The 10,867-nt window shown below is 45.2% G+C and overlaps 1 protein-coding gene across 1 annotated transcript; it reads left to right on the top strand.

Annotated features, from left to right (window-relative positions):
- Positions 1-3,035: 3,035 nt before the first annotated feature.
- ATP5F1E (ATP synthase F1 subunit epsilon) lies at positions 3,036-8,772 on the top strand. The gene is made up of 3 exons (XM_053394399.1): positions 3,036-3,185; positions 3,299-3,429; positions 8,645-8,772. The coding sequence occupies exons 1-2, from the start codon at positions 3,154-3,156 to the stop codon at positions 3,420-3,422; spliced, it is 156 nt and encodes a 51-aa protein (XP_053250374.1). The 5' UTR covers positions 3,036-3,153; the 3' UTR covers positions 3,423-3,429; positions 8,645-8,772.
- Positions 8,773-10,867: the final 2,095 nt, after the last annotated feature.

The raw sequence follows: 10,867 nt of genomic DNA, 5'->3' as shown, positions 1-10,867 counted from the left end.
TAAATGTATGGTGTGTACACCGTCTTAGCATGCTGTTTGGGCACAGAATACTGGCAGACTGTTAGAAAAAAGGAAACTGGGCAGAGAGGGAATGAAATGGAGAATGGCGAGAACCCTCAACAAAAGCACCCCACACTGCAATATTCTCTGCAGGACCCCACTTCCTTCGTCTTTTCTCTCACAAGTCCTGTTTTAAAACATTTTCTCTGATTTATGAAATATAACTGAATGTTGTTGACTGAATGTGTCATGATGATACAACTAACTGACTGCTTCTGAGGCTCTGAATCTGAAGTCTTGTGTGACCCTGAAAAACAATGTGTACAATACTTTTATGAGTTGGAAAAAAATGTTTCAATATACTGTACCACATATGCCTCATAAAAAACACAGCTTGGCTTTTAAATTATGCTTGTTTGTACAGATTTTAATGACACATTTGAACATTTACCCACAGGTAGGGCTGAAAGAGACGGCAAATATTTGATAGCAAACAGGGCACTGATATAGACAAAGGCATGTGTCAGAGCTGCCCGAGGTCCCAGCTCACAAAGGACCAACGCCGGTTCGTTGTTATGTACGAAAGTCTTTATTGAAGTTCAGTTTCGCTTTCACAGCCGCAGCGTGCAGCTCTACGTCTCAAACTCTAGACCGCTGAAGCTCCGTCTGAATCTCCTCCCCCCAGACACCAGTTTAAGACTCTAGCCTTGCTCCACCTCTTCCTTTGTTCTTTCCTCCTCTGGGTCCGCCTGTCCGTCGGGGTCTCGCCCTTCCTAGACTCTTCTGACGCTGAGTCCCCTGAGTCTTCCCCCTGCCTCCGGCGGGCTTTAGGACCTGGTTCCCAATCCGGGTTTTCTGCTGTCCCGCGCGCCTGTACATTCGAACTTGGCGCGCGCACCCAGCCGGCAACCTTCCTCCTGACCGTTACACTGCTCCTGTCACTGTTTCCCCCTTCGGGGAGGCTAGCTGGAACTGACCTCCCCTCCGTTCCCCCACTCTCCGATAGAGGCGTGGTCAGCCCTGACTCATCTTCTCTCCCCGCTGGAGGAGACGCTGGTCCTGACACATGGGACTCTTCCCCCCCACTACGCTCTGGTGGGGAAGCTGGTCCTGATCTCCCGCTGCTGCTTTGGGAGTCCCCGCTGGCCCCTTGTTTCTGGTGCGTCCCCCCTGGGACCCCCCTTGCCCTGACCATCGGCGCCCCCTTCTGGGAATCTTCTGATTCGCTGGAGAAGCTCATGGAATCTCTCGGGTCACTGTCATACTCCCCTACGCTGCCCTCAGATTCTTCCCCTTCGCTCTCCATTTCCTCTCTCCCCTGTGCTTCTGCTCCTGAGCCCCTGACAGCATGCCTTAGGAAAACTCCATGCTCCCATCTACAGATCACTCAGATCCACCACAGTTTATGTGACAGTCATGTTTGCTGCTGTTGTTATGCCAGTGTTTGCTGAAGTAAACACATACAATGCGAATGGAAGCTGCAGGAAACACATTAGCTCAGTTGGTTAGTATGGTGCTGATAATGCCAAGGTCGCGGGTTCAATCCCCACATGGGCCAGCTGCATATTCCTGCATTGCATGGGGTTGCACTAGATTCGCTTGGGGTCACTTCCAATTCTATGAAATGGATCAGAGATACGGCTCTTTAACAGAAGCATGATGTAGTAAAAGAAAACCTTCAGCTGTTTCAGATTTCAACACACCACATGCAAACCCCTAGAGATGTGAAGGCCTTTAATCAGGCTTAGGCAAACTCCGACCACTGGTCCTCTTAGCTAGGGATGTTGGGAATTGTAGTCCCAAACATCTGGAGGGCCGGAGTTTGCCTATGCCTGCGGGATGTGTGTGGCAGGAGAAAGAGGGCTTTCCCCAGGTCCTTTACATCACTGCATCCATCACACTAGGACCACCACAAAGTTAATAATGTACAGGGTTCTAGATTCAGGTAGGTAGCCGTGTTGGTCTGATGCAGTTGAAATAAGTTAAAACATTGTCCAGTAGCACCTTAGAGACCAACTAAGTTTGTTCACAAAAGCTTATACCCAGAACAAACTTAGTTGGTCTCTAAGGTGCTACTGGACAATTTTTTATTTATTAATACAGGGGTGAAATGGATGCCTCTAGAGGAAGTGATCAGTTGCACCTCTGACTCCAGATGCAAGACCATCTACTTTTAAAATAGAGGTGCCCTCAATCTCCAAATCAACGCGCTCTCCACTGGCAACAACCACGCCCTCCGAGGGAGGAGGCTTCCTAGCAACCGTCTGAGAATCCCTGCTGCGTAGTAAATCTGCAACCCAGTGAACGTTCAGCGTATATGGTGAACAGGATATCTCTGCCGGATCAGGCCAAAGGCCTTTTCTCAGAACTGACCAGCCAGACGCCTATGAGATGCCTACAAGGGTAAGCTTACCCGATTTTTTTCAATGAATCTAGGGCATTGCTGTCAACTTTTCCCTTTTCTTGGAAGGAATCCTATTCGGAATAAGGGAATTTCCCTTTAAAAAAGGGAAACGTTGACAGCTATGATCCGGGGACACTTTTCAACTCCCATGGATTTTGTATGGGGACTGATTTGTAAATCCAGGGACAGATCCCGGGAAACGAGGACATCAGGTAACTTTATACAAGGGGAAAGAAAGATTTCCTCCTCATGCTACACATCCCAGCAAGCGGAGGGAGGGGGACCAACAGGTGCAGCTTCCACAGCGCTGGGTTTTCTGCTTCCCGCGCCAGCAGCCCAAGAGCCCTGATCTTATTGTGTGCCAGGAAGCCTGTTGGATCTCGCGACGGATCCGCCGTGTACTAGAACAGGAGACCAAGGAACGGCTACAACCGATCCACCTGCCCAGCTGCAAAAGTGCAGAACCCTCTTAAGTCAGCACGGCGCCGCCACGCAGCCAATGGGAGCGCCCGACGTCCCGGCGCCCCGTGCTTTGATTGGGCGCTTCCTCCTCACTGGAAATAGACGGGGATCGAACGGGAGGGGCGTGATGTGAGCGTGCGATTGGTCGGACTGGCATTTCCGCTTCCGGGTCTTCTGCTTCTTCCAGGTCACACCAAGGCCGGCCTGGCTGAGGGCTTGTTCGGTTGCCGACCTTGCGGCCTGAAGCGGAGCAAGCGAGCGAGTCACGGTCCATCCGCTGGGCAGACATGGTGTCCTACTGGAGGCAGGCCGGGCTCAGGTAGGGTTGGCTGAGGCGAGCCGGGCCTCCTCTTTGTTTCCTCCTCTGGTGGCTCCGGGCGGCTGTGCGGTGTTTGCGTTGACTTTTGCGCGTCTCTTTCTCTCCCCTTCCAGCTACATCCGCTATTCCCAAATCTGCGCCCAGGCCGTGAGAGCAGCGCTGAAACCGCAGTTTAAAGCGGAGGCAGAGAAAACGGCGGGAGCGAACGTGAAAATAGTCAGAATAAAAAAGGAATGATGTGCAAGTAAGTAGGGATATTTGGTGTTTTGGGTTTTTTTGCAACGAAGCTGCGGTATCAGGTGGAGGCTGATCAGTCCTGGTACCCTTTTAATTGGAAGTGTCTGGAGATGCATGCAAAGCATATTAAAGGTAAAGGGACCCCTGACCATTAGGTCCAGTCGTGGCCGACTCTGGGGTTGCGGAGCTCATCTCGCTTTATTGGCCGAGGGAGCCGGCGTACAGCTTCCGGGTCATGTGGCCAGCATGACTAAGCCGCTTCTGGTGAACTAGAGCAGCGCACAGAAACACCGTTTAACTTGCCGCCAGAGCGGTGCCTCTTTATCTACTTGCACTTTGACATGCTTTCGAACTGCTAGGTTGGCAGGAGCAGGGACTGAGCAACGGGAGCTCACCCCGTCGCGGGGATTCGAACCGCCAATCTTCTGATCGGCAAGCCCAAGGCTCTGTGGTTTAACCCACAGCGCCACCCGCGTCCCTGCAAAGCATATTACTCTACCATTAAGCTCTGGCCCTCTCTTAAAGGGGGCGTATCTTCTTGTAAAAGCACCTCACTTTTGCAGCCTATGTTCTGAAGGGTTTCCCCTTTAACAAAAGAGGCAAGCTTCAAAATGCAAGCTTGGGAGTATTAGTCTCGTGGTGAAAAACAGACATGTGGTGATGTAAGTCATGAATTACATTGATTTGTTATGAGGTCTGCTCCATGTTTCATAAGGTTTTTTTTTTAATGTCCTGTCTGCTTATATCCTACTAATTGTATTATATTTTTATTTTGTTTCAATTATTGATTGTTCTTTTCATACCCCTGAAGAAAGCTTTTACTGAAACACATTATGGAATTAAACACTTTATTTTGAGGCTTGCCTCTTTCTTGTTTCTTCATATTTGACGCTGCGTATTTTTCCTCTTCTTCCTTTAACAACTTCAAATATCCAGTCCTGTAAGCTCCTATGTGATTTATTCTCTTGTTGTTTAGTCGTGTCCGACTCTTCGTGACCCCATGGACCAGAGCACGCCAGGCACCTCTGTCCTCCACTACCTCCCGCAGTTTGGTCAGACTCATGTTTGTGGCTTCGAGAACACTATCCAACCATCTCATCCTCTGTCGCCCCCTTCTCCTTGTGCCCTCCATCTTTCCCAGCATCAGTGTCTTCTCCAGGGAGTCTTCTCTTCTCATGAGGTGGCCAAAGTACTGGAGCCTCAGCTTCACGATCTGTCCTTCCAGTGAGCACTCAGGGCTGATTTCCTTAAGAATGGATGCGTTTGATCTTCTTGCAGTCCATGGGACTCTCAAGAGTCTTCTCCAGCACCATAATTCAAAAGCATCAATTCTTCGGCGATCAGCCTTCTTTATGGTCCAGCTCTCACTTCCATACATCACTACTGGGAAAACCATGGCTTTAACTATACGGACCTTTGTTGGCAAGGTGACGTCTCTACTTCTCAAGATGCTGTCTAGGCCTGTCATTGCCCTTCTCCCAAGAAGCAGGCGTCTTTTAATTTCGTGGCTGCTGTCACCATCTGCAGTGATCATGGAGCCCAAGAAAGTAAAATCTCTCACTGCCTCCATTTCTTCCCCTTCTATTTGCCAGGAGGTGATGGGACCAGTGGCCATGATCTTCGGTTTTTTGATGTTGAGCCTCAGACCATATTTTGCGCTCTCCTCTTTCACCCTCATTAAAAGGTTCTTTAATTCCTCCTCACTTTCTGCCATCAAGGTTGTGTCATCTGCATATCTGAGGTTGTTGATATTTCTTCCGGCAATCTTAATTCCAGCTTGGGATTCATCCAGCTCAGCCTTTCGCATGATGTATTCTGCGTATAAATTAAATAAGCAGGGAGACAAAATACAGCCTTGTCGTACGCCTTTCCCAATTTTGAACCAATCAGTTGTTCCATATCCAGTTCTAACTGTAGCTTCTTGTCCCACATAGAGATTTCTCAGGAGACAGATGAGGTGATCAGGCACTCCCATTTCTTTAAGAACTTGCCATAGTTTGCTGTGGTCGACACAGTCAAAGGCTTTTGCATAGTCAATGAAGCAGAAGTAGATGTCTTTCTGGAACTCTCTAGCTTTCTCCATAATCCAGCGCATGTTTGCAATTTGGTCTCTGGTTCCTCTGCCTCTTCTAAATCCAGCTTGCACTTCTGGGAGTTCTCGATCCACATACTGCTTGAGCCTTCCTTGTAGAATTTTAAGCATAACCTTGCTAGCGTGTGAAATGAGTGCAATTGTGCGGTAGTTGGAGCATTCTTTGGCACTGCCCTTCTTTGGGATTGGGATGTAGACTGATCTTCTCCAATCTTCTGGCCACTGCTGAGTTTTCCAAATTTGCTGGCATATTGAGTGTAGCACCTTAACAGCATCATCTTTTAACATTTTAAATAGTTCAGCTGGAATACCATCACTTCCACTGGCCTTGTTATTTGCAGTGCTTCCTAAGGCCCATTTGACTTCACTTTCCAGAATGTCTGGCTCAAGGTCAGCAACCACACTACCTGGGGTGTACGAGACATCCATATCTTTCTGGTATAATTCCTCTGTGTATTCTTGCCACCTCTTCTTGATGTCTTCTGCTTCTGTTAGGTCCTTACCACTTTTGTCCTTTATTATGGTAATCTTTGTACGAAATGTTCCTTTCATATCTCCAATTTTCTTGAACAGAGATTTATTCTCTACTAAGTAAATAAATATCACTGAAGGCATGGGACTGGAAGAGGCTAAACAGTAGCCAAGGTTCTACAAGTAAGATTCATTGGTTCCCTTATTTGTGGGTGTGGGTTTTCTGGGAAATCCTGAATTTGATAATTTTCATTTGGCCTGGAGATTTTTCTTATGGCCCAGAGAGTGATCTAACTTAGCAGGCTGAGTTTACTTGCTTTAGTAAACAAAGCTATACAAAGTCCGCATGCTGATGTTTTCTTCCAATGTACCACAAGTATTTGACCTGAAATATTTGAGAGGGGAAATTGAAGCATACTCAGTGTGGTTTAAGTGTTATAGAATTGGAAGAGGTCCTGAGGATCATCTGGTTGAACACCGTACAATACAGCTGTCGCATATGGGGATCGAACCTGCGACCTAGGCATTATCAGCACTATGTTCTAACCAACTGAGCTATACATCTGTAGACATTTTTATTGGAATAATTGTAAATATGTGAAGACAATGCTAGAGATAATTACCCAAAAAGACTTTAATTGAAGCTTTGAACATGCTATGCGTGATTAATACTGTATTTGTAATTGGCATGCATTCATTGTTACTAATGACTTTATAAAAAGGGAAATTTATCCCAGAGAAAAAAAGTACTAGGGGAAAAAATCCACCTTTTATTAATAAATTAATAATAATAATAATAAATTTTATTTATATCCCGCCCTCCCCAGCCGAAGCCGGGCTCAGAGTGGCTAACATCAAATGTATAATACATTATCATAAAATCAGACAATCAATTAAAATACACCCTCAAATCGGATCAGGATCAGAATAAAATCCAATCGGATGGCAACCCGCAGATTAGGGTTAGGGACCTTAAATGCTCACCAGGCCCAACTGTTTGTGCTGAACTTATATGGGCCTGTGAGAAAAATTGGGAGGCCACTTTCATGCAAGTTCTTATGAAAGGGGAGAGGGAGTCAGACTGAACCCCGACCAAAGGCCTGGCAGAACAGCTCCGTCTTGCAGGCCCTGTGGAAAGATGGCAAGTCCCGCAGGGCCCTAGTCTCTTGTTACAGAGCGTTCCACCAGATTGGAGCCACAGCCGAGAAAGCCTTGGCTCTAGTTGAGGCCAGCCTAACCTCTCTGTGGCCTGGGACCTTCAAGATGTTTTTATTTGAAGACCGTAAGTTCCTCTGTGGGACATACCAGGAGAGGCAGTCCCGTAGGTACGAGGGTCCTAGGCCGTATAGGGCTTTAAAGGTTAAAACCAGCACCTTAAACCTGATCCTGTACCCCACCGGGAGCCAGTGCAGCTGGTATAGCACCGGGTGAATGTGATCTCGCAGCGAGGACCCCGTAAGGAGTCTCGCCACAGCATTCTGCACCCGCTGGAGTTTCTGGGTCAGTCTCAAGGGCAGCCCCACGTAGAGCGAGTTACAATACAGTCTGGAGGTGACCGTTGCGTGGATCACAGTGGCTAGGTCAGGGCGAGAGAGGTAAGGAGCCAATTGCTTAGCTTGACGGAGATGAAAAAATGCCGCCTTTGTTGTAGCTGCAATCTACGCCTCCATGGAAAGGGAGGTGTCGAAGATTACACCCAAACTCTTAACGGACGGTGCTGGCACTAATTGCACCCCCGCAAGAGATGGGAGTTGCCCCCCCAATCCCATATTGCCATATTGTCCCTTCCCAGCCAAAGGACCTCTGTCTTTGAAGGATTTAACTTCAACCAGCTCCCACGTAACCATCCAGCCATCTGGCTTTTCTTTTGTTCAGTCACATTTATGACAGAATGTACTATTTGTGAATTGCTATGTTTGTATGGCAGCAACTACTAAATTTATTTCCTGATAATTTAAGTACTCTTAATTTGTTCCCTTTACACTAACATAACAACTTGTGACTACAGCTACAGAATTAGAACCTTCAGATAGTGGACCTTATAACATTTGAAACCTCATTGCTGGCTATTTAACAGGAAGCTATTTTTTTGTAGTGCCATGTACTACCAATGTGCTGATCAGAAGGTTGGCGTTTGGAATCCACGTGATGGGGTGAGCTCCTCAGCTCTGTCCCAGCTCCTGCCAACCTAGCAGTTTGAAAGCACACCAGTGCAAGTAGATAAATAGGTACCGCTGCGGTGGGAAGGTAAACAGTGTTTTTGTACACTCTCACTTCCATCATAGTGTTCCATTGTGCCAGAAGCGGTTTAGTCATGCTGGCCACATGACCCGGAAAGCTGTCTGTGGACAAACACTGGCTGCCTTGGCCTGAAATGCGAGACGAGCACCACACCCCATGGTCAAGTTTGACTGGACTTAACTGTTCAGGTGTCCTTTAGCTTTTACATGTGGTTAAAACAATGCCAGATAAGTCCTTTGATAACTGAAACAGGGATGAGAACTGTTTTGCCACTTTTACATATCACTGTAAATACATACCGGAATAGGTGTTATACCTCAGAAGTTTGAGGAATAATATTAGTTCGGGGGCTCTCAGTTTTAATTGAAATTATATATTGTAATATGACACTTAACTGCTTGTCTTAATTGTCTTACAGGACTTGATTTATAACAGGCAAAATGAAGACTCATGAGTGTGCTTGTACGCAACATAACTGCTTCCTGCTCTGTGAAAGCTCACAGTATATGTGTAAAATCACTATGCCAATAAACAGAATGTGTTGAACATGTTCTTTAATTATTTTGTTGAGCAAGAACAACCAAACACTTTGCGAACTTGTACAGCATTTTCACCTACAGTTGGGTTTTACTAGGTTATAGTGAATACTCAATGAATTTGGTCTTTAACAACCTAAAGTAACAAAATACAAATCAGTGTTAAAAGCAAAATAAACTAATAATAAAGTGGTTTTTTTCTGGAAAGAATGATTGCTTATACTTTGAAAATAAAACTGTGAGCCTACAGGAAATATACAGGGATATGTATGCGGTGCCTTGTGACATTGCCCAGAATTCGGGACTTCTGAGTATGCATGTGTAGAATTTCACTGTAAATGCTCTTTTAAACTGGCTGATTGCTAAATGAACTGCTGATCAAATGTGAATAAAAAGGCATTTGGAGCAAGGCAATGCACAAGCTACAGAAGTTATCTCTTTACTAGAGCATCAAGTAGCTTTTCTTTGCTGAAAAACAAGCAGAAGCCTTGAGCACCGTCAGCTTCATCCTCAAGTTCCTTCACTGTTCATTGTCACTAAGGAACCCCAAATTCAAACCCTGCTCAACACTGAAGTTCACTGCATGGTCTGCTCATAATCTCTGACTAACCTGCCTCATAGGCTAGTTGTGAGGACACAATAGTGGAAGGGAAATAGCATGTTTGCCACCCTGAACTCCTTTGGAGGTAAAGCGGGATAAAATTTCTCTTCCAACTGACACAAACTTTCCTAGCTAGCCAAGTGAACAACTGTTTAAGGCCTGCTCAGTAAACTTGAACACAAGGAATTGATAATTGCGTTTTAAGGTTATTAACAATAAGTGAAAGGAGTTATTTCCCCTTGCATAGAAAGTTGAAATTGGATAAAAATGCAAGTTTTAGCTCACTTTTTATTTGGTACTGCATAGTACTTGCAGTGAACAAATAGATATATAGTGAAAATGTTATGGTGAGTAAAATGATAGCTGAGTTAAATATTTGTTCTCTTTCACACTGGAGAAAATGTTCGCAGCTCTGCATCTCCCCACCCCCCCATTAGTAAAACCAGTTAAATAAAGAAATTAGACATTTTGCATAAGCATTCAAGAGAAATTTGCACAAAAAGCTCAAAACAATCCTCTGTAAATACTCGACTTTACAGCCCCAAAGCAATGAGACTGTGAAATAAAGATCCTTCATAATGTGGAGTGACTGAAAGTCTAGCTGGTACCCTCTGAATGTCTCCTGGGAAAGAATAGTATGGGTGGTAGCAAAGCTTCATTCAGTGCTGCTGTTTATGCCATAGGGACTTTCTGAATAAATGTAGATTCGTTACTAGGAATGATTTCAGAAGAGTTACCGGTAACTGTTTAGTCTTTGCAAAAAGCAAAGCAAGTTCAGTGGCATCTTTAAGGCTAACAGAAAAATTGCAGGAGAATTTTTACTGCAGGGAACTATTGTTTTTCCATGTGTGTTAATACTACAATTCATTCTAAGGTGCAGTTGGCTTGTTCACATGCTACAGTGAACTCAGGTATAGGCTGACTCTATACATGTATACGTGTTTGTGAGAGGGTGCACTTTGTGGTTTGTAACAGCTCAGCCATTGTGAACACAGACTACACTCACTGAGTGTGAATTTTTGTATGAGTATGCAGTGCCAACTATTTTTGTCTGTGGATTGTTGACTTGTTGAATGTGATACACGAACACTCCTGTTGACTTCTGTATATGCATGTGTGTTATGGGTGGAAATGGAATAGCCTATTGGTCCTTGCATTTTCTGGCTTTTCTTCCATACACAAGTTTATATACAATTGCTGCCTGCAGCCATGTCACTGTTACTCAGAGGTAAGTCCCCATGTGTGTTCAGTAGAGCTTACTCCTAATGTAAAAATGCCTAGGACTGCAGCCTTCATCAGATTCATAAAATGGTATCTGGAGTGTGCTATAAACATGTTTCAAATCTTACAGGTTATGATAGGATTCTCAGCTGGCTTGATTAAAAGCAAGGGTGCATTTAAGAATAAGCGAAGATATAGCTATTAAAAACCTATTACAATAATAGATGTTCTGTTAATATTTAAGTATAATTAAAATACATGCAGGCTAACTACTACTTAAACC

The sequence above is a fragment of the Podarcis raffonei genome, chromosome 6 (genome assembly GCF_027172205.1).
Source record: "Podarcis raffonei isolate rPodRaf1 chromosome 6, rPodRaf1.pri, whole genome shotgun sequence".
NCBI classification, from domain to species: Eukaryota; Metazoa; Chordata; class Lepidosauria; order Squamata; family Lacertidae; genus Podarcis; species Podarcis raffonei.
Note: the sequence above shows the minus strand (reverse complement) of the source record. Positions and strands in the feature narration are given on the sequence as shown.